Source organism: Orcinus orca, chromosome 11, assembly GCF_937001465.1.
Source record: "Orcinus orca chromosome 11, mOrcOrc1.1, whole genome shotgun sequence".
NCBI classification, from domain to species: Eukaryota; Metazoa; Chordata; class Mammalia; order Artiodactyla; family Delphinidae; genus Orcinus; species Orcinus orca.
In genome coordinates, this window is record NC_064569.1 from 39,539,163 (window position 1) to 39,563,454 (window position 24,292).

The following is a 24,292-nucleotide window of genomic DNA, read 5'->3' on the forward strand; positions in this document are numbered from 1 at the left end:
GAGCCTGCGCTCCGCAATGGGAGAGGCCACAGCAGTGAGAGGCCGCGTACCACAAAAAAAAAAAAAAAAAAGTTCATATTTTAACTGAACTTAAAAAAAAACTTTAAAGGATTAACCTCACTCTGTATTACATTTCAATTCTGTATTTGAAAAAAAGAGCATACTTCAATATCTCCCTTAGATTCATTAATTTACTTTATTCTTGAGAATAAACATACCAGTTTCCGAATTCGGTCCAAGACGAGGTCAATGATCTCCTTGCCAATGGTGTAGTGACCTCGGGCATAGTTATTGGCAGCATCTTCCTTGCCTGTGATGAGCTGCTCAGGGTGGAAGAGCTGGCGGTAGGTGCCAGTGCGAACTTCATCTGGAAAAGGAAAACGAAGCAGCCACCCATCATTAACAACCTGCACAAGTCTGCTCGACCCCAGGGCATCAAAGGAGCCCCCAGGGCACACCTTCTGTCCCAGACCCCCAGGATCTCATTGGGGTTACTGAGGTCAACTCACCAATGACCGTGGGTTCCAGGTCTACAAACACTGCCCTGGGCACATGTTTGCCAGCGCCTGTCTCACTGAAGAAGGTGTTGAAGGAGTCATCTCCTCCCCCAATAGTCTTGTCACTTGGCATTTGGCCATCAGGCTGGATGCCGTGTTCCAGGCAGTAGAGCTCCCAGCAGGCATTGCCGATCTGGACACCAGCCTGGCCAACGTGGATGGAGATGCACTCACGCTGTGAGAGGGAGAAAAAAGAAACATTAAAAACCAATTAGTGGGGCTTCCCTGGTGGCGCAGTGGTTGAGAGTCTGCCTGCGATGCAGGGTACACGGGTTCGTATCCTGGTCCAGGAAGATCCCACATGCCGCGGAGCGGCTGGGCCCGTGAGCCAATGGCCACTGACCCTGCGTGTCCGGAGCCTGTGCTCCGCAACCCGAGAGGCCACAACAGTGAGATCAGCATACCGCACAAAACAAAACAAAACCCAATTAGTGGTGACTGAGAAGCAGAACAAAATGTTTATGGAAACAATCTTACAAATTTCGTTTCAAAACGAATTACAGTATAATGCTTTTTTTCTTAATCTAGGGGAGAAGGGCTATACTTTTTATCTCCATTAGTTTTAATTAATTTCCTCTTCCCCTCTAAATTGGGAAGGCCTCTTTCCAGACCAAGAACAGACCTTAGTCATTGCTTCCTCCTTTGGAGGATCAAGATACGGAGGAGGTCATCCATCTAGCGCTCAGGCCCCAGAATCCCATTTTAGAGTAGGTGGCCAGATTTCTGGGCAGCTCCCAACACGGGAAGCACGTGGCCAGAAGAGTGCAGAGGAAATGTCTGGCTGCAGAGACGAGGGTGGGGCTCTGCGGCAAAGGATGAATGAGCAATTCCGGGTGCGCGCGCCCGCGCCCTCCCCCCCCTCCCCGCCTTGGTTCCTGGAGCCGCGCAGCTGCAGAGCCTCTCAACAGCCACGTCTGCAGAGGCGCAGCCATGCCCAACCATCCTCCGCTTCCCGTAGGCATTGAGTTCCATCCAGCACCTCTACATGTGTCACGACGCAGCAGGGGATTATCGGCGGCCCAGATCTGGACCAAGATCCGATTTCCGTTCCCTCAAAACCCCTCACCGCTACCACCTGCTCCCACACGCATTCCTAACACAGCAGAGGGCAGGGAGGGACAGATGGCCTCTACAGGCTGTTGGGAGCTAGCTGCCCTAATACACTGGCGTAGCGCAGTACACCGATAAGGAGTCCTTCTCCACATTCATCTTACTGATTTTATTTTTTAAAAGAAAGAACTCTGGGTAACAGGAGACACGCCCTCCAGCCATAGACCTGCAGCGCGCGTGCGCACTGCAGTGGCGGGCTCCCGTCCACTCCCTGGCGGGAAGGTAACGGTCGCGCGTGCGCTTTTGTGTCCAGCTCCTTCCCGCCTCCGCTTTTCGTGCTGAGGAGGAAGTGAGGGCGGGGAGAGCCGCGCTCGCGCTCGCCAAAGGCTGGGGGGAAGAGGGGGATGGGAACGCGCGGGAAAAGAATGCAGTCTTCAGGGCACCACGCCCAGGAGTTAAGGGGTAAATGAGAGCCCCAACCACGGTGAAGGAGAGCTAGTGTCCCGCCATCCCCTTCCAGAGTCCCAGAAAAAAAGGCGGTGAGCTCCCTCCGTTCCCTCTTCCCGGGCCCCACCCGTTCTCCACAAACGGGATCTATCTACTCTCATCCTCGGCCCTCACCTTGCTCTTCGCCCTCCAAATGAACAGCGGTGGCGCCAGCCCTCTCTAGCTAGAGGCCCTCCGCGCTCCCCCGGGCTCGCTTTTCCCCGTTTTCCCGAGCGAGGCCGGCGGTCCACTCACCATGGTGGCTACGGGTCAGCAGGCGCAGGCAACAGGAGTAGACACCGGGTCCCGGTTACTGTCCTCGACAAGCTAAGAGTCGAGGTAAGTAACGCACTGAGGCGGGGGCGGTGCGGGAGCCACTTAAGTAACGGTCCGGGGAGGGGCTGGCGGGCACAGGCGGTGCCATGGCCGCAGGCCCCTCCCCTGGTCCGGCGTACCCACTCGGCTCCCGGCTCGGCCGCCGCAGAGGCGGGCTCCTGGCCCCGAGCCCTTCCCCGCGCCGGGCGTGCGGGGCGGGGTCCGCCGCGCCTGCGGGCCGTGAGCTCCGGTGCTGCAGTCTTTGGCGCATGACCGCCAGGGCCGGGGCGGGGGCGGGGGTGGGGGTGGGGATGGGGGATGGGGCGCAGGATCGGAAGAAACCAACATGGGAATGGGGGCTCGATTGCTTTAATTCGGACGAATCCTAAGATTGAAGAAGTCCACAGAGTTTTAAAGATGAAGCACCATGAAATGGAGAAACTTCTGGTCCAGATAGCTCAGCTGATTATTTTCACGTTGTCACCATTTGTCAATGAATTTTGTTTTTCTCTTCCCAGTTCCTTTAAAGGCAGTACAGAAAGCATTTACCTGATAATGTGGAGGAGCAAGGTTTAGAAAAAATAGTTCTATTTGGTTTACTTGTTATTTAAACTAAAGCTACCAAACAGTATTTCAGTCATTCAAAGGGTAAGCACCTAAGCACTGAACATCTAAGCTGTTAAAAGGGTAGGGTAGGCCCCATTTTTAGACCTAAACCAACCAACTTTATGAAACAGCTCTAGGGTCTTTTAGAAAGAGAGATTTAAAGACGCATTTCAAATTTGGTAGCTGAATTGAAGGAGTAAGGACAGAAACTTGGGGAGGGATGAAACTGTTTGATCCTGAAGGATATTTAGGAAGTAGGGATTCCTTGTGCTATTTAGAGTTTTGTAAAACGTTTTTAAATTGAAGCATAATTGACAAACAATGTTACATTACTTTCAAGTGTACAACATAGTGATTTTATATTTATATACATTGTTACCCTCAAAAATAAAGCAACCAGTTATTTTACCAGCAAGGTGGGTTTATTCAGGAATAGCAGAGAATCACAATTCGGGACAAGCAAGCAATGGGGAATCATAGGCAAATCCAGAGAACAAAGGAGAGTGACTTGCTTTTATTAGATTTTAGGAGGAAATTGCGGGGGGACCGTTTGAAGAAAAGTTCTCTGGAGAAGAATGAGAGTTCAAGATTGTGGCAGTTTCTCTCTGGCTGCAAGTGGTGGTTAGAGTGTTGTTGCTGGAGTTGGGAGGGATCTTCCTTCTTTTAAAAGCAGGAAGTGAAATTCCTATGTGAAAATGTCCTCCCTTGTACCAGAAGAAAAGTAACATTCTTATCTTCCTGCTGATTATGCAGACTGCAACTGGTACTACCTGTATTGAGAGTCCCCCCTTTAGGGCTTCCTGACTCCATTTAAAATGAAGTTTCCTTTATTTATGTTCACATTTACCCCTTTTGATCAAGACCTTTCCTTAAACGGGGCTTCCCTGGTGGCGCAGTGGTTAAGAATCCGCCTGCCAATGCAGGGAACATGGGTTCAAGACCTGGTCCAGGAAGATCCCACATGCCGCGGAGCGACTAAGCCCGTGTGCCACAACTACTGAGCCTGCGCTCTGGAGACTGCGATCCACAGCTACTGAAGCCTGCGCGCCTAGAGCCCGTGCTCCGCAACAAGAAAAGCCACCGCAAAGAAAAACCCGTGCACCACAATGAAGAGCAGCCCCTGCTCGCCGCAACTAGAGAAAGCCCGCGCACAGCAAGGAAGACCCAACGCAACCAAAAATAAATAAAATAAAAATTAAAAATAAATAAATTAAAAGAAAACCAACTCTAGGGCTTCCCTGGTGGCGCAGTGGTTGAGAGCCCACCTGCCGATGCAGGGGACACGGGTTCGTGCCCCGGTCCGGGAAGATCCCACATGCCGCGGAACGGCTGGGTTCGTGAGCCATGGCCGCTGAGCCTGCGCGTCCGGAGCCTGTGCTCCACAACGGGAGAGGCCACAACAGTGAGAGGCCCGCGTACCGCAAAAAAACAAAACAAAACAAAAAAACTCTATATCTTACCAAGGTCTTAAGCATTGGAGATCATCTTGAAGTGTTGAGCTAAGTTGGGTAAGTTATTTCTATAAAGATTTAACAGGTAACAGGCACAAGGCTTAAAAATGATTATGTGAAGCATAATTTAAATTAATATAAGTTCAGTTTGTATGATGGTGCGAAGCCAGGAGCCCACACCTGAAGGTAATCAGCTAAATAGGTCAAAAGACCAGGCAAGGGCTGTCAGGTGGAAGTTGTAACCAATGGGCTTGTTCCCTGATTTTGTGTAACTGAGTTTCTGTTTTTCCAGAGGCACTTATCTATGCGCAACAGGTACTATTTGCTGTAGTACAAGTACCTCCTTGGTCAGCAAGTTGATAATCAAAGGCCATGCAGTTATCCAGAATTACTTTAGTCAACGAGTCAAGTGGTCATTGTTGCGTTGCTATTTCTTTGGCTGCAGAATCAGCTAGCACTCCTGATGTTCGGGAGAGATCTCTGATCATGCATTTCATTGGCACTTATTCTGACCCAAAGGAGAAAGGTTCTCCCTATGGAGGCATACTTGAAGTCATGTATGCCTCCTTGAAGTTCTTGTTTAAGGTGACCATGGAGGCTTAATGGGGTGGAACAATGGGAAGCTTCAAAAATCTTACTTTATAGCTGTCATCAAGGAACACCAGGTGAAATTAGCAGTAGCACTTGGGAAAAGTGAAAAAAAATTCATTACAGTATGGACTAAAGGTTCACTATTGTGAACAGATCAAGGTTTCTGGTGGCAAACCCAACAATTAGGTAAGTTTTCCCCTTTTGTAATAGACTGAGAAATACAGATAAGACCATTTCTTCCCAAGAAAAAGAGGGAAAGGATAAGGTAGGAAGTAACAGTGGGTAATGGTATACAGGCCTGGTCTGGTCATCTTGGGAAAGCTGTCCCCTTCAGCTGTCATTTGCTTCAGTTCCTGGTCGGTTTGATTCAGAGATCTCCAGTGCTTGTACAGGACTGGATGTCAGTTGGAGCCTTCTTTAGCTGTGAAATGTGTACCCAAAGCTTGGGTCTCAAGTTTGGCCATTCATCTGTGTAGTGAAGAGGACCTATTATAGTCCCTTCCAAGGAGATTTAAGGGCAATTGTTGTTTTTACTGATTTGAAATCAGAAGGGTGAGAGAAATTGGAAACGTTCGTTTGGAGATTTGTAGTCAGATATGTGATGAAACTAGAAGAGTTTAGGATCCAGTCCAGCTCAGGTGTATGACCTTAAAGATAATTAGGAGGACAAGAATCTAGTATATACAAAGGTGCAAACAATTTCTCTCTTCATAATCATCCTTCTTTTTGTCAAGGTAATCATAGTAAAACTAATTTGGTTGTATTAAATTTGGCCTGATTATTTACATAAACACAGCGAGAATAGTGATTGATCATATAAGCTCTTTTTAAGCTTATCTTGTTGGAAACTTGAAAGCAAGGTACTAGGCCAGTTTTTACAAGTAGTTCCTTAAAACTGTATGATTTTTTCTGCATCTATGTATATCTCTCTTGAGTATGATAAGCTAGTCAAAGCCTTGGTAAAATAGCCAATATTTCCAATTGTTTTCTGTTACAGGGAGAGTAGATTCTTACTGAACTTATGCAAATACATATATTGTGATTAACAATAAGAATAATATGAGTCTCTGAATTCTGGAGGGATCAGGAAGGGAAAAAAAAGATATATATTTGATCTTTGCTTACAAAGATATCTTTTACCAAATTACTGTAAGTCATAGATGCTTAAGAGAAAAAGTTTCCTTAAATCTGGAAAAATAAAACATTAGAGAAACAGCATAAGAAGTCAAAATTTATAATCATCCTCATAGGTTCATTTAGTCTCCTGTAATTAATTCTTGTTGATCTTGATCTTGGGTTAGCAACTTTATGAATCAATCAGTTTGCCATTAAAGTCTTAGAAATTTTTATCCAGTTCAGTGTTATGATCTTAAAGTTATCAGAAACCTGCATTCCAGGGACTTCCCTGGCGGTCCAGTGGTTAAGACTCGGCACTTCTACTTCAGGGGGCACGGGTTTGATCCCTAGATGGGGGAACTATGCACGGCCAAAAACAAAACAAAACAAAACAAGAAACCCTGCATTCTAGAGTACTTGTCAAGGTCTTTCCCATGAATCTCCTTGAAGATGAAATTCCTTCAGGTTGTGGGAACATTTTTGCAAAGCATCAGAGTAAAACAATTACTATCTATAAATGACAAAAGACTTAAAAGTAGCAAAAGTTAAAGATCTAAGAGTTCATTATAATGCAGTTGACAAGAGAATTTGGTTATTTCTGTGACATACAACATTTAAAGATAATAGCTGAAATTACAAATGATAATGTTATACCAGGACATATCAGATTCTCAGGAATGTCATATGAAACGTATACCTATACAGATATAATGTAAAGAAGGCTTAGTATTATTTCTTTTTTTAAAAAAATTTATTTATTTAATTTATTTATTTTTGGCTGAGTTGGATCTTCGCTGCTGCACGCGGGCTTTCTCTAGTTGCGGTGAGCAGGGGCTACTCTTCGTTGTGGCGCACAGGCTTTGTTGTTCTGTGGCATGTGGGATCTTCCTGGACCAGGGATCGAACCCGTGTCCCCTGCATCGGCAGGCGGACTCTCAACCACTGCGCCTCCAGGGAAGCCTGCACTGGCTTATTTAAACTGAAACTTTTTGGTGAGATAGCCAGGAGGCGAAATATGAGGAGTATAAAAGAACTAAGTTCTCAAATAATATGGTGAAAAGTAAATAGGTAATGTCTAAAATTGATAAATCAAGACATAGCTGCATAGACACATTATTTAGAAATAAGTAGGTTAATTCCAAGGGAAATGGTTAGATGAATTGCGGGTAATTGCCTCTGGTGAACAGGTCTAGAGTAGAGGAGGAATGATACAGGAAGACTATTGTTTTAAAATAACAGTACTAGATTTATGGTTTTCATAAATTTTTTATTGAAATATATATGTAACAACCTACATACAGAAAAGGGTACAACTCATAAAAGTACAGCTTGATAAATTAACCTAAAGTGAACAAACCTGTGTAAATTAGCGACCGGATCAAGAATGTTTCATTTTTAAACCATGTACATATATTCTTTGACAGATATTTAAAATTAATAATACTAAAGAGTTAAGATATCAGGAGAGATAAAAATGCTTTTGATAATACAGCTTTTGAAAATACTACTAAAATCTGGAGCAGTGCTGTTCAATGTGGTAACCTCTAACTACATGTGGCTATTGAACACCTGAAATGTGACTAGTCTGACTGAGGAACTGAATATTTTATTTTTGTAAATTTTAATTTATTTAATTTTTTTCAATGTTCTTTCAATTTTTATTTTATATTGGAATGTAGTTGATCTACAGTGTTGTGTTAGTTTCAGGTGTACAGCAAAGTGATTCAGTTATACACATACATATGTATTCTTTTTCAGATTCTCTTCCCATATAGGTTATTACAGAGTATTGAGTAGAGTTCCCTGTGCTATACAGTGGGTCCTTGTTGATTATCTATTTTATATATAGTAGTGTGTATACGTTAATCCCAGCCTCTTAATTTATCCCTCCCTCCTACCTTTCCCCTTTGGTAACCATAAGTTTGTTTTCTACGTCTGTGAGTCTGTTTCTGTTTTGTAAGTAAGTTCATTTGTGTCATTTTTTTAGATTCCACGTGTAAGTGATATCATATGATATTTGTCTTTCTCTGTCTGACTTACTTCACTTAGTATGATAATCTCTAGGTCCATCCATGTTGCTGCAAATGGCATTATTTCATTCTTTTTTATGGCTGAGTAATATTCCATTGTATATATGTACCATATCTTCTTTATCCATCCATCTGTTGATGGACGTTTAAGTTGCTTCCACATCTTGGCTATTGTAAATAGTGCTGCAATGAACATTGGCGTGCATGTATCTTTCCGAATTATGGTTTTCCCTGGATATATGCCCAGGGGTGGGATTGCTAGATCATATGACAGCTCTATTTTTAGTTTTTTAAGGAACCTCCGTACTGTTCTCCATAGTGGCTGTACCAATTTACATTCCCACCAACAGTGTAGGAAGTTTCCCTTTTCTCCACACCCTTTCCAGCATTTATTATTGTTTGTAGACTTTTTGATGATGGCCGTTCTGACAGGCGTGAGGTGATACCTCATTGTAGTTTTGGTTTTTTTGGGTTTTTTTTTTGCGGTACGCGGGCCTCTCACTGTTGTGGCCTCTCCGGTTGCGGAGCACAGGCTCCAGACGCACAGGCTCAGTGGCCATGGCTCATGGGCCTAGCCGCTCTGCAGCATGTGGGATCTTCCTGGACCGGGGCACGAACCCCTGTCCCCTGCATTGGCAGGCGGACTCTCAACCACTGCGCCACCAGGGAAGCCCCTCATTGTAGTTTTGATTTGAATTTCTCTAATAATTAGCAATGTTGAGCATCTTTTCATGTGCTTTTTGGCTATCTGTATGTCTTCTTTGGAGAAATGTCTATTTAGATCTTCTGCCCATTTTTTGTTGTTTTTTAAAAAATATTTATTTATTTATTTAGGCTATGCTGGGTCTTAGTTGCGGCATGTGGGATCTTTGTTGCAGCGTGTTTAGTTGCGGCATATGGGCTGTTTCTTAGTTGCGGCATGCGGACTTCTTAGTCACAGCATGCAGACTTCTTAGCTGCGGCATGCAGACTCATAGTTGCTGCATGCATATGGGATCTAGTTCCCTGACCAGGGATTGAACCCAGGCCCCCTGCATTGGGAGCGTGGATTCTTACCCACTCACCCACCAGGGAAGTCCCCCCCCCACTTTTTTTTTTTTTTTTTTTTGATATTGAGCTACAAGAGCTGTTGTATATTTTGGAGATTAATCCCTTGTTGGTCACATTGTTTGCAAATATTTTCTCCCATTCTGTGGGTTGTCTTTTTGTTTTGTTTATGGTTTCCTTTGCTGTGCAAAAGCTTTTAAGTTTAATTAGGTCCTACTTGTTTATTTTTTTTTTATTTTCATTACTCTAGGAGGTAGATCTAAAAAGATATTGCTGCGATTAATGTCAAAGAGTGTTCTGCCTATGTTTTCCTCTAAGAGTTTTATAGTATCCACTCTTACATTTAGGTCTTTAATCCATTTTGAGTTTACTTTTGTGTGTGGTGTTAGAGAATGTTCTAATTTCATTCTTTTACATGTAGCTGTCCAGTTTTCCCAGAACCACTTATTGAAGAGACTGTCTTTCTCCATTGTATATTCTAATTAATTTAAATTTAAATAGTCACGTGTAGTGGCTACCATATTACACAGTGAACATCTAGAGACTTGAGTATTTAAAGTTTCTATACAGAGAAGAAAGGAAAGCTCAACTTCCTCAGATTAAATGAGAACTGGTGACAAGGCATTTTGAAAGTAATGAAAATAAAATACCAATAACAATTAAAGAGGATTAAGGAGAATAAGTAGAGATTAACCATGATCTGAATTTATGTATATGAACTATAGTCTATAAGAAAGGAGTACAGGGCTTCCCTGGTGGCGCAGTGGTTGAGAGTCCGCCTGCCGATGAAGGGAACACGGGTTTGTGCCCCGGTCTGGGAAGATCCCAAATGCCGCGGAGCGGCTGGGCCCGTGAGCCATGGCCGCTGGGCCTGCGCGTCCGGAGCCTGTGCTCGGCAACGGGAGAGGCCACAACAGTGAGAGGCCCGCGTACCGCAAAAAAAAAAAAAAAAAAAAGAAAGGAGTACAGATTCAGAAAATAATTTAAAAATTGAGAAAGCAAATTACTACAGTATTTACAAAGGAAATACTTTTTTTTTTTTTTTTTTGGCTGTGCAGTATGGCATGTGGGATCTTAGTTCCTAACCAGGGATCGAACCCATGCTCCCTGCAGTGGAAGCACGGAGCCCTAACCACTGGACTGCCAGGGAATTACCACAAAGGAAATACCTAATAGGCTGATGTTTACCCTGTGAAAAGAAAACGAAATCTCAATATTGACTGGTAAGATTTGTGGTGATTGAAAAAAACTTCCTTCTGCTTGTCTATATTTAGCAAAATTTCTTTAATCCAAATGCATTACTTTTTAAAAAATTTTTTATAAATTTATTTATTTTTGGCTGCGTTGGGTCTTTGTTGCTGCGCACGGGCTTTAGTTGCGGTGAGCGGGGGCTACTCTTTGTTGCGGTGTGCAGGCTTCTCATTGTGGTGGCTTCTCTTGTTGCGGAGCACGGGCCTAGGTGTGTGGGCTTCAGTAGTTGTAGCACGTGGGCTCAGTAGTTGTGGCTAACGGGCTTAGTTGCTCTGTGGCATGTGGGATCTTCCCAGACCAGGGCTCGAACCCACGTCCCCTGCATTAGCACGTGGATTCTTAACCACTGAGCCACCAGGGAAGCCCAGTACAATTGATTTTTATTTATTGATTTTGTACCTAGCAACAACCTTGCTAAATTCTTAAATTCTAATAGCTTACGTGTGTAAGGTCGGATCTTAACAAATGGCACCACGAAACAGAGGAAAGCTTCAAGTGAGCTTTATTAGGGAGCACTCCCGGGCGAGGTTCACTGGTCCGAGAGAAAGGGGGCCAGAGAAGTCGTACCCGGGTGAGGGTTGGGCAAGATTTTATAGGGGAAGAAGGGAAAGGGGTGTGGTGAATCTGGGAGGGCGCAGGGTATCCCTTATTTGGTGGTCTTTTCGGGTATCCTGGGGGACCGTTAGTCCCGCCCCTCGAAAGGCGGGAAGGCTGGGCTGGGTTCAAAGTCCCCAGGTCAGTTCCTGGAACTGGGTGGTCCGGAATGTCTCCAGGGCAGTTTCTGGAACTGGGTGGTCCGGAGAATTTCGGTCTGATGCAACCTGTGAATCTGATTGTGTTCCTCTGCCTCGGGCCAGTTGGCCTTACAACGTGAACATTTTGGCGGGAATTTTTACATTACATAAGCATTGTGTAAGGTTTTTTCTGACACTAAATACATGGTGTTTTCCACATCAATTCTCTCTTTTTTTCTTTCTTTCACTCTTTTTTAGATTCTTTTCCCATACAGTCTATTACAGAGTTTTGAGCAGAGTTCCCTGTGCGATACCGTAGGTCCTTATTAGTTATCTATTTTATATATAGTAGTGTATATATTCACATCAGTTCTCTAATTCTTTGACACCAACTGGAAGTTCAACAAGTCATTTCAATTCTGACACCAGCTATATGGAGTTCTTGCAGACTCCACTGGTTAAGGACTCAATCACACAGACTGTCATTACTTCAGGTGTCGGTCACAAGTCCCAGTTTGCCATCTGTACTTCTGACCCACAGGCTATGAATTCAGGGGTTTCCATGACCCTTTCTCTCAGGTTCAATAATTTGATAGAAGGATTCATGGAATTCAGGAAAACACTTTACTTATATTTGCCAGTTTATTATAAAGGATAACTTGGGAAGAGCCAGAGGAAGAGATACCTAGGGCAGGGTGTGGGGGGAGGCATGCCCTTTCCTGGTACACCACTCTCCCAGTACTTTGATGTATTCACCAGCCCAGAAGTTCTCCAAACCCTATCATTTAGTTTTTATGGAGATTTTATTACATAGGCATGATTGATTAAATCATTGTCCATTGGTGACTGACCTCAATAGCCAGTCCTTCTCCTCTCCCTGGAGGTGAGGTGTGACTGAAAGTTTCTGCCCTCTAATCTTGGTTTGGTCTTTCAATGGACCAACCCGCATCCTAAAGCTATCTATTACCACCCCCTCCCCATTATCTTATTAGCATACAAAAGACATTCTTCTTACTCAGGATATTCCAAGGACTTTAGGAGCTCTGTGCCGGGAAATGAGAGACAAAAACCAAATATTATTTTTTATTATACCACAACCATTTAATTTGCATTTACATTTATTCTTTTGCATTCCTTATTCCTCTTATTTGCTTTTCTTGATTTACTCACTGGGACCTTCACTAGAATGATCAAAGAAGTGGTGATAATGAGCATTCTTCCCATGTTCCTGCACTCAGAGGGAATGGTTTTAATGTTTCATCTTTAAGGATGATGTTTGCTGTAGTTTTTCTTATAGATGTCTTTTATCAGATTAAGGTTTCCTTAATTTGGTGAAAGTTTTATCATGAATGAATGTTGAAGTTTAGCGAATGCTTTTTCTTCATCTATTGAGATCCTCTGATTTTTCTCTTTTACTCTGTTACTGTGGCAAGTTATACCAATTTGTTTCCTAAAGTTAAAATGACCTAGAATTGCTGTGATGAGTCAGACTAGGTCACAATGTATCATATTTCAGAACATATTACTAGATTCAGTTTGCTAATATTTGCATGGATATTTACATCAATGTTTATGTGTGAAATTGGGTGTAATTTTCCTTATATATTTTTATCTTTCAAATTTTGGTGTAAGAGTTTGATAGATTCATAAAGGAATGTGCCGTCTCTATTCTTTGGAAGAGTTGGTATAATATTGGAATATTTTTCCCTTAAAACTTGGTGCAGCTTTCTAGTGGAGCAGTCTGAACCTGGATGGTGCTGGTGGTATTGTTATGGGAAGATTTTTTTTAAACTTCTAATCAGTTTCTTTAGTGGTTATGTGATTATTCAGATTTTTAATTTCTTCTTGAAGTTTTTTTCTCAGTTCATCTTTAAATACAAATCTATTGGATTAAATCTTCATAATATCCTAGTTTATCTTTTTTTTTTTTTTTTTTTTTTTTGCGGTATGCGGGCCTCTCACTGTTGTGGCCTCTCCCGTTGCGGAGCACAGGCTCCAGACGCGCAGGCTCAGTGGCCATGGCTCACGGGCCCAGCCGCTCCACGGCATGTGGGATCTTCCTGGACCGGGGCACGAACCCGTGTCCCCTGCATCGGCAGGCGGACTCTCAACCACTGCGCCACCAGGGAAGCCCCTAGTTTATCTTTTCAATGTGTATGACTTCTGTGGTGACAGCTCCTTTTCTTTTTTTTTTTTTTTTTAATTTTTTTTTTTGGCTGCACTGGGTCTTCGTTGCTGCGCGCAGGCTTTCTCTAGTTGCAGCGAGTGGGTGCTACTCTTCCTTGTGGTGCGCGGGCTTCTCATTGTGGTGGCTTCTCATGTTGCAGAGCATGGGCTCTAGGCACGTGGTCTTCAGTAGTTGCAGCACGTGGTCTCAGTAGTTGCCGCACATAGGCCCTAGAAGGCACGGGTTTCAGCAGTGCCGCTCGCGGGCTCTAGAGCACAGGCTCAGTGGTTGTGGCACACAGGCTTAGTTGCTCCGCAGCAGGTGGGATCTTCCCGGACCAGGGCTCAAATCTGTGTCCCCTGCATTGGCAGGCGGATTCTTAACGACTGCGCCACTAGGGAAGTCCCTACAGAAGGTGTCTTTTTTTTTTTTTTTCAGAAGGTGTCTTAATGCTGTTCTCTACTGTAGCTGTAGAATAAAATATTCTACTTAATAAACCCAAGTAGGGAAAAATCCCTGCATCTTATCACAGATGTAAAAAGCCATCCCAGTGGAATGATCATATTGGATCCCTGATGAGTATAGAGACTATGTTGTGCAGCACAATAGTGTTCCTTCAGGGAACATTAATTGTAACTAATACTTCTGTCTAACATTGGATAATATTGCATTTAACATCATCAAATAACTATAAAACATTGTTGAAAGAAATTAAAGATGATCTAAATAAATGGAAAAATGTTTAAGTATCGGAAGACTTACTATTGTTAAGATGGCAACATTCCCCAAATTGATATACAGATACAATACAATCCCTATCAAAACTCCCAGCTGGCTTCTTTGCAGAAATTAACAAACTGATCCTAAAATGTATATGAAAATTCAAGGGACCAAGAATAGCAAAAAAAACTTGAAGGAAAACAAAGTTAGTGGACTCATATTCCCTGATTTCAAAACTTTCTACAAAGCTACAATAATCAAGACGGTGTGGGACTTCTCTGGTAGCACAGTGATTAAGAATCTGCCTGCCAATGCAGGGGACACAGGTTCAAGCCCTGGTCCGGGAAGATCCCGCATGCCTCGCAGCAACTAAGCCCGTGTGCCACAGCTACTGAGCCTGTGCTTTAGAGCCCACGAGCCGCAACTACTGAAGCCCGAGTACCACAACTACTGAAGCCCAAGTGCCTAGAGCCCATGCTCTGCAACAAAAGAAGCCACCTCAATGAAAAGCCCATGCACCACAATGAAGAGTAGTCCCACTTGCAGCAACTAGAGAAAGCCCGCATGCAGCAATGAAGACCCAATGCAGCCAAAAATAAGTAAATTAATAAAGACTGTGTGGTGCTGGCATAAGTATAGATATATGGAATAGAATTAAGAGTCCAGGAATAAACTTGCACACTTATAGTCAATTAATTTTTGAAAAGGTTTCAAGATAATTCAATGAGGAAAAAATAGTCTTTTCAACATATATTGCTGGGCTAACTAGATACCTATATGTAAGGGAATAAAGTTAGATCCCTTCCTCACACATACACAAACATGTATACACGCATTAACTCAAATGGCTCATATACCTAGTGTATGTAATAGATCAAACAATAAAGCTCTTAGAAGAAAATATAGATGTAAATCTTAATGACCCTGGATCAAAGCCTTCTTTCATATGACACCGCAAACATAGGCAATTAAAAACTTCTGTGTTTCAAAGGACTGTATCTGGAAATAGTATGGGGACTTCCCCGGTGGGCCAGTGATGAAGACTCTGTGCTCCCACTGCAGGGGTCGCAGGTTCTATCCCTGGTTGGGGAACTAAGATCCTACATGCTGTGTGGCCAAAAAAAAAAAAAAATTATGTATATAATATTATCCATTTTATTCATTCTCACATAATGGGAGAAAATATTTGCAAATTATAAGATATTCATAACTAGAACATGTAAAGAATTCTTACAACTCAATATAAAAGACAAATAATCCAATTAAAAAATGGGTAAAGAATCTGAATATACATTTCTCCAAAGAAGATATACAAATGGCCAATGAGTACATGAAAAGGTGCTCAACATCATTAACCATCAGGGAAGTGTAAATCAAAATCCCAGTGAGATACCACTTCACACCCACTAGGATGGCTACAATCAAAAAGAAAGATAATAAGTCTTAGTGAGGGTATAGAAAAATTGGAACTCTCCTACACTACTGGTAGGAATGTAAATGGTGCAACCACTTTGGAAAATAGTTGGGCAGTTCCACAAAATATTAAGCATAGAGTTACCTATAAACCAGAAATTCCACTTCTAGGATTATATCAAAGAGAAATGAAAACATATGGCCACACAGAAACTCATACACAAATGTTCACAGCAGCTGTAGGGGAGGAAAAAAATATTTTCCTTTTACTCTTCTAAGTTCTTGGCTGGAGTTCTGTAACAAAAGATTAGTAAGAGAAAAACAAATAGAAGTTTATTAACACGTATATCTCATATATACATGGGAGAAACTCAGGAATAGTAATTTAAAGGTTTGTTTAAAACTTGGACTTATATAGCATCTTAGCAAAGGAGCAAATTTTTAGAAAAGTGACAAAGAAAGGATCTTGAGTCTCTAGGGGTGGCAAATTTTGGGAAGGTAAATATGTGAAGAACTAATGGAAGATAAGGGCTCTCAGTAAAGTTTGCTGTAGAGAACCTCTGGTGCTGTCTCTGGGCTGATAAAGGTCTGGAGTTATCAGTGATTAACTTCTGTGCAAATTTATTTCTTGCCTGCTTTTAGGCAAATGGGGGAAAGCAGAGAGCTTTTTTGTATCTGCTTCTTCTTAGTTGCCTTCAGTTCAAAATAATCTTTATGACAAAGTGGCATGTTTTGGGTTGGCAAATTCTGCTATCTTTCACAGAATTATCGTAATAGCCAAAAATTGGAAACACTCCAAACACCCATCAACTGATGAAAGGATAAAGGAAATGTTGTATCTTTATACAATGGAATATTATTTGACAATAAAAAGAAATGAAGTACACACTACAACATAGATGAGCCTTGAAAACATCATGCTAAGTAAAAGAAGCCACATATTATATGATTCTGTTTACAGGAAATGTCCAGAATAAGCAAATCCATAGGTACAGGAAATAGATTAGTGTTTGCCATAGGCTAGGGGGAGGTTTGAATGGGGAGTGACTGCTAAGAGGTACAGAGTTTAGGGGTTTATTTGTAGAATATGAAATTGTTCTGGAATTAGACGGTGGTAATGTTTGCACAACCTGGTGAATATACTAAAAACAAATTGTACACTAAAGTTGTACACTAATTAGTGAATTTTATGGTATGTGAAGTATATATTGATTAACAAGACAGAGAAATTGCTATATTTTAAAATTTTCTTGCCCTACTGGTGTTTCCTAACCCTATAACAGTCTGGAGTACTTTAAAAGAAATATTTCAAAAATATGTCTACTTGGGACTTCCCTGGTGGTCTGGTGGATAAGACTGCATGCTCCCAATGCAGGGGGCTCAGGTTCGATCCCTGGTCAGGGAACTAGATCCCACATGCGTGCCGCAACTTAGAGCCTGCGTACCACAACTAAAGATCCTGAGTGCAGCAACGAAGATCCCACATGCTGCAATTAAGGCCCAGCACAGCCAAAATAAATAAATAAATAAATATTTAAAAGAAAAATGTCTACTTGACTTTTTTTTTTAAAAAGGAAGAAGCCAGTTACACCTACATATTGTGTACTCTATTTATTTCACTTATTTACTTATTTCTTTATTTATTATTTTCCCCCAGGACTTTATTCTGTGCACGTGGTGGGGAGAGGGAGGTGAGGGAAGGGAGAATGGGGCAAGGAAGACGCCCACCCGTGCTACACTGGTGGGGTGGTAGCAAAGATTGTTGCCTTGGAGAGGAACATGGCAGGGGAGAGGACCTGTGGGTTGTTCTCTGCAGCCCCAGACGCCCAGAAGGGTGGAGAGAGGAGGAGGGTTCATGTCCATAAGGAACCGTTGGCTGTCCTGTCAGGTCAGGCACAGCACTGGGGGCTGTGTTTGGAGCTTGGGTCTTCTTTATGAGTTTACTAATGTTTACAGAACTGTGCAGCAGGAAAATGGAAGACTGGGGCAGGTGAAAATCGAAAGCTGGCCAGAAGGGCATGGGGAGCCCGTGATGGGAAGGTGTGCCTGTGGGCTTTCAGGACTCCATTATATGAAATTTCCAGAATAGGAAGCTGTAAAGAGACAGGAAGTGGATTAGTGGTTCTTTAGGGGTGGGGGTTGCCTAGGTTATAGAGTTTCTTTGCGTGGGGGGTGGGATGATGAAAATGCTCTAATATTGATTGTGGTGATGGTCGCACAACACTGAATATACTGAAAATCATTGAATTGTACACTTTAAATTGTATGACGTGAATTATATTTAAATAAAATTGTTATATTAGGGAAAAAAACCTACAAGGGATAAAGTGTGAGGGGCAGGCATTAACCTTGGGGTAGGGAGAATGGATGCTAGTCTACCACTGTGTACTCTGATTTTAATGTCTCAGGATACTTGAAATAGCTACCCAAAATGTCATCTGCTTTGCCTAAGACAGTGCTTAAAATTCTTCTCCTGGTGATTTTTTAAAAGTCAAACCTTTAGTTCCTAAAAATTCCCTGTTTAAATGCCAGTACTTTAGTAAAAGATGGTATTTTAATTAATCAGTTACTATTTTTATAGATACTAGTAGGCTGTTGATAGAAATTAAAGCTTTGGGTAAGAGAAACAGAATGGGGTATTAGAGTATGGGTAAGGGTTGAGAGTGGCCAGTACCAGAAAGTGAGGTGCTGAATAAGGATGTGAGACTCTTCAGAAGAAAACTTCATTTACATCAGAGTATTCCTAAAGTTGGTGCTATTATTTATGACTACCTTGCTTAAACCCTATACTCTTTTGATAAAATTAAGATTTTTTGCTCTTTACCAAAAAAACTGAAAGAATGAGAATTGCTCAGGCTCAAGGTTGCAGGTGAGACATTTGCTTAACATCTTTTTTAAAAATATATTTTTAAGATATTTATTTATTTCATTTATTTATTGCTTTTTTGGCTGCATTGGGTCTTAGTTGTGGCGTGTGGGCTTCTCTCTAGTTGTGGCGTGTGGGCTCCAGAGCATATGGGCTCTGTAGTTGTGGCATGCGGGCTTAGCTGCCCTGTGGCAGTTCCCTGACCAGGGTTTGAACCAGTGTCCCCTGCATTGGAAGGCAGATTCTTAACCACTGGACCACCAGGGAAGTCCCATGATTAGCACCTCTAATGTGTTCTTTTAAGAAAATTACTTCCTAATTCATTGCCACAAAGTGATTTATAAGATAATGATTTGGAGAGGTTTTTAACTGGGAGTGGCATCTAGAGCATGCTAGCCATCAGCTATAAATAGACTTGTAAAACTAAGAGAGTGCATCATTGAGAATACCCTGGATTTTTTTTTGACACCCAGCCTATGTAGCCAATATAAACATTTCTTTAAGTTCATATCAGAAAAATTCCTTTCTTTTTAAACATTTCCTTTTTCCTTTGTTCTGTATACTCATTCTAGAAAATTCAGACAACTTAGAAAGTTATGATGAAAGTAAAATTTACGTGAAATCTTGTCATTCGTAAAAATACTGTAAGATTTGATAAAGATCCTTTAGGTATCTCTCTATGTATGTACATATATGTACATAATTTTATATAAATGGATTTATACATACTATATATTGTGGAAAAAGAAGACTTGGAATTGTATTTGGTTATGAATCTGTTAGAGGCATTTCTTTTCTTTATTTATAATTTGCAAGCTTGCCAAGAGAAAACTAGATCCAAGATCTGTGATTTTTCTAACTAGGGAATCTATACAGCATATATGGTTATTGGTTAATTAATATAAAGCTAGTAAGATCATCTTAATAGCTTATTTGATTAATGCTGGTACAATTTATAAACTAACAAAAATCTGTTATAGACATATTTGTGACTCTCTTTAACTCTCTAAATCATATTGTAAAATTTTGCTGTTAGCCCAAGTCTTGGAGTGAAGGGGCTTCATTCCAGAATGGTAAAGATAGACTCTGTAGCATAACGGTTTGACATACACACACACACAAAATCCTTGTCTCTTGACACGATCTGTCAAGAAAATTGTTATAACAGAGAAAGTCTGAACACAGACAACAGAACATAGTCAAATTTAATCTTACCTAAGTCCTTCACCTTAGCCTGAATAGCCACATAAGAAGGATCTGTATTTAGCTTTCTGAGTAGTAAATATTCTTATCCTTCAATTTTCTTACAGAGAAAGGCAATTTATAGCATAGTGTCTAAATAAACATAGTGCCTGCATAACTGATATTTACCCAAGCCTTAGAAGAATGAGGAAGTCTGCTCTAGAAGAGCAGACCCCCTGAAAGCACTTTGTCTCATGATGCCACTATTCCCTGTGTTGTATGAAATGGTCCACAGGAACTTTTACTCATTCTGTATTAAAAAAAATCTGGTGTGGTGCCATCTATGATATATGCTCTTTGTCAAGTGCATGCTTAGATGACATGTGCAAATGCACACATGGAACCTTTTGTGATTTTGATTGGAATTGCATTGAATCTATAGATTGATTTGAGAAGAACTGACATTTTATTAGGTGACTCTTCCAACTCACAGACTAAGTATATAATTCCATGTATTTAAGTGTGTTTTAGTGTTTTTCAATAAAGTTTTATTAAAATATGTCTTGCATATTTTGGGTAATTTTATCCCTAGGCACTTTATATGTCTTTTGATACTGTTATGAACAATATCCTTTGTAGAGTTAAAATTTCTAATCATTTTTGGTATATAAAAATGTAGTTGATTTTTGTATTTTTTTTGGTTTGTTTTTACAATATCTTTTATTGGTAATGATGGACTTGAGGTAATCAACAGTTCAACTACAGTCTATAAAGGGTTTTTTTTAAAATGCATTCATTTTCTGATAATAAATAAATCCAGACTCTGTACAGTTTAGAAAAACTGTGATGGTGGCAAATAGAAAAATAGAAAGATAATAAATCTTGGGTTCAAAATGAAATGATTAAATCAAAGAAGAGAGTTAAACATATTTTTGGAGTCCCCTCTTTGGGGAGTCATGTAACGGACACCATTCCCTCTCAAGGCTCTCGAGTGGGCACTAGAATAATGTTGACTTTAAAGCCTTCTCCTCTGATATCCCCTCTGGTTCAATTTTTGATTATGAAACAAATCCTTTCGGCATGAGATGAAAAAATAAAAGTGCAGATTCATTCAGGTGGAATTAGTTCAGTTAGATCTTTTTGTGTCCTAACAATTCAAACTGAAATTAAGGGCTTCCTACAGCATTCCTATAAGCTTCTGAAAACACAGCCAAAGGGCACTCAGAAAGATGAAATATTTTTCCTATTTCTGTAAATATTCAAGGACTTGAAAAATCAACACCTAGAAAAAAACAAGGCAAAAATTCATCAGCACCAAGTAGAAAAGATCTTCAAATGGAGCAGGTATGTTATGTGTCCTGATATCCTTGTGTTGATGAATAGGTTCACAATATCCCCCTAGGAAAAGTCTACTGCCTAAGGTTAACACCTTTAGGCAAAAGGTAAAGCTCAGCAAATGACTTCATTTTACATTTTGATTCATCCGTAGTTTTTTAAAAAAAGGAAATTCAAGGTTTTGGCACTCCTTTAAACACATTTTCTTTGGAGGATGTATGGTTTCAGGTTAGAGTGTCTTCCTTCCCTACTTCATTATTTGTTAAAGTGGGAAGTATCAACTTTATTACTAGTAGTTTCAGCTACAATTTCAAAAGTTGCACGTAGTCACAATACAACAGTTTACGTTTAAATGAGACTCTAGTAGTAGTTAAAACTGTTCAAAGGTGGCCATTACAAAATCCTGGTAGTCTTTCTTGCCTATCAGATATGATTAAATTGTTGGTGGCTAGAACTCAAGTCACATACAGTCAACCACATTATTGGATCCACGACCTACATCTCGAATTTGCCTAGTTAGGCACACACAGCTACACCTGCTCCAGCTCTGCAGTGAGACACAGATCCAACAAGCTCCCACCTATTCAGCACTGGATCGAATGCATCTACTGTATTTAAGTATGCATTGCCATTATGACCACCAACTGCAAAGATTTTGCCCATCACTGTTGCGATCCCCACTCCACCCCCGGGAGTGGTAAGGGTTGCTACATAATCCCACTTGTTGCTTCGAGGATCATACCGCTCAACTGAACTCACAGGAGAATTATCATCAAAACCACCAACAACGTGTAAGCAACCACGGAGCTCACTAACTCCATTGCCTACTCTTCGCTGACCCATTTCTTTAACTTCTATCCATTTATCGAGATGTGGATCACACCTCTCCACACTAGATAGAGAAGCTACTCCATCCTTGCCACCTACTGCATAAACATGGTTCACAAGAGCCACAGAGCCAACTCCTCCACGGGAAGTATTCACTGGTGCCACTGTACTCCACTGATCAGATTCTATGTCATATCTCTCAACATCGTTGAGGCAAGTGTTGTCATCTAACCTTCCAATTGCATAAATTGGGCCTCCCAAGGAGGCCAAGGCAATTCCTCGCCTCTTTGTGTTCACTGATGCCTTCATCATCCATTTAATAGTGAGACAATCAAACATCTCCATACTACCTAAATGTTCATTTCCATCATGTCCACCCACTGCATACACTTTACCTTCCACTGAGATTACACCCACACGTCGCCTTCGACTGTTCGTTTCTGGTCCAAAGAACCAGCTGTTTTTGTTGATAGAATAGCATTCGATACAGCAAAAGGGGTCACCTGATCCACCTCGACCACCTACACAAAATAGCACACCAGCAGTATGTTTCCTTGGGGTAGTCCGAAAGGAGTATTCAAAGTCAGGTACTGCCATGCTACTCAAGTGAAGGTGGTAATTTCTTGCTTCATCCAATAAATCTCTACATTTTAGGTTCTGTTTGACAATCTGTTCTTTTGTCACAGCACCCATAAGAAAATCAACTGGCAACAGCGGCAAACGAACAAAGTCTTCACACTCCACTACTTCAGGAAAATGCTCACAGGCATACTGATCTGCCATGTCCATTAAGTCTATACGATTGTGACTTTCTGCAAAGGCTCTTACTGCCAGACAACTGGAGGGATGAAAATGTAACTTCATGTATTCACAGCAAGCTCTAGCCACCAGTTCAACCTTCAATGTGATATCACAGAGTTCTCCATTTTCATAAAACTGAAGAAGAGAACCATGAAAATCTTTCCAAGTTTCATTGGCATCAGAGATAAAGGAGTCTTCTCCATCACCATCACCAAGTGAAGATCTGTTCTTTATTTGCTGATGCTGTTGCCTTTTCCCCTTTGTGAAGCGATTCCTAGCTTGTTTTGCATTCATAGGTTCTGAAGCCATTTGTAACACTCTTCTTTTAATACAGCTCTCTTCTCAAACATCCCATTAATCTTTTGTAAAGGATGGGGAAAAGGCAGAATGTAGATGCAGTTCACTAAACTTCAGACATTTTTCAAAACCTACTTAACTGCCATTGTCCAGTTAGCTCAGTCCTCGGCCCGTCCCGCCGCTCGGTTCCTCCCAGCCTCGCCAAGGCTGCAGCCTTGAGCAGTGCCGTACCAGCCCCACGCGAGCACCCGACGGACGCGCGCTCTTTTGAGCCTTTGTATATTTTTGTATACAAAATATTTGCAATCTATAGTATTTTTTAAAGTTTTGCCATCTGTTGTTCTCTTTTCTCTTCTGGAACTGCCAGTATTTGCGTATTAGATCTCCTGGATCTATCCTCTAAGTCTTGTATTTTCCATCATGATTTCTGTTTGTATTTAAGGTCTTTGCTTTGAGATAGTCCTTCTGCTTAATTTTCCAGCCACAATTCAGATCTGGACAGTAAACATTCTCTCCTTTAATTCATCTGCAAATTGTTTTCCTGGAAGATCATAGCTTTTCATTCCATAACTTCTTTATTTTTACCTGTTCTCATATATCCTTAAATGTCAGCTCAATATTCTTCAGGATTTACCTTCTTATTTACCCTTTTTATTGCTAAATTTCTTCTTGCTTATCTGTGCTTCCACTTAGGATTAGTTTCCTTTTATTCGAAGAATTCCCTTTAGTATTCCTTTAATTCAGGTCTGCCAGTGGCAAGTTCTCTCAGTTTTTGTTTGTCTGAAAATGTATTTAATTTGTCTTCTTCTCTTTTTCTTGTCTTTATTTTTGAAGGACATTTTTTATTGAGTATAGAATTCTAGCTTGGCAGTTATTATCTTGCAACACTTTGAATGTGTCATTCCATTATCTTTGGCTTTCCTCACTTTGTTGAGAAGCCAACTATTAGCCTTACTGTTGTTCCTTTGCGCAGCTTGCAGGATCTTAGTTCCCCAACCAGGTATTGAAGCCAGGCGCCCTGCAGTGGAAGCAAGGAGTCCTAACTGCTGGGCCACCAGGGAATTCCCGTTCTTTTTCTTTTTTATCTCTGTGAGCTTCAGTCTAGATGATTTTTCTGACCTGTCTTCTAGTTCACTAATTATCTTTTTATTTGTGTGCAGTGTGCTGTTAAGCACTGTTGAGTTCTTAAATGTGATTTTTTTTCAGTTCTAGAATTTCCATTTCATACAGTTTCCTCTATGGAATTTCTCCATCTTGTCATTTAATTTCTCAAACCTATTCATTATGGTTATTTTAAAGTTCAAGTCTGATAATTCCAGTATCTGGCTCTTCTGTGGATCTGTTTCTCTTCTCTGATATTTCTTCAGTTTTTGTCATTTGATCTTGTCTGGAATACTAGTAAGTTTTTGTTTAATACTGAAAATGGTTTATGAAAAATTAAAGAGATAA

General features: G+C 41.2%; 2 protein-coding genes across 4 annotated transcripts in view; both read right to left on the bottom strand.

Moving 5' to 3' along the window:
- The window catches only part of TUBA1B (tubulin alpha 1b), a 45,922-nt gene that overhangs the window by 1,511 nt on the left and 20,119 nt on the right, over nucleotides 1-24,292 (bottom strand). The window contains exons 1-3 of one of the 3 annotated variants that reach the window (XM_049694913.1): nucleotides 2,349-2,508; nucleotides 510-732; nucleotides 219-367 (exon numbers count right to left, since the gene is read on the bottom strand). In XM_049694913.1, coding sequence (XP_049550870.1) covers nucleotides 219-367; nucleotides 510-732; nucleotides 2,349-2,351 — 375 coding nt within the window. In that variant the 5' untranslated portion in view covers nucleotides 2,352-2,508. Of the gene's footprint in view, nucleotides 1-218; nucleotides 368-509; nucleotides 733-1,179; nucleotides 1,200-2,348; nucleotides 2,509-24,292 lie in introns of those variants that run through there. The other 2 variants (XM_049694912.1, XM_049694914.1) reach the window with 2 other exon arrangements.
- Nucleotides 20,592-22,918, bottom strand: LOC101273387 (kelch-like protein 8). The gene has a single exon (XM_033436384.2). It carries the CDS (start codon nucleotides 22,853-22,855, stop codon nucleotides 21,434-21,436), a length of 1,422 nt encoding a protein of 473 aa, XP_033292275.1. The 5' UTR covers nucleotides 22,856-22,918; the 3' UTR covers nucleotides 20,592-21,433.

Bases quoted from the DNA above. Each gene is read 5' to 3' on its own strand.
- LOC101273387 (XM_033436384.2), bottom strand. From the start codon at position 22,855: ATGGCTTCAGAACCTATGAATGCAAAACAAGCTAGGAATCGCTTCACA.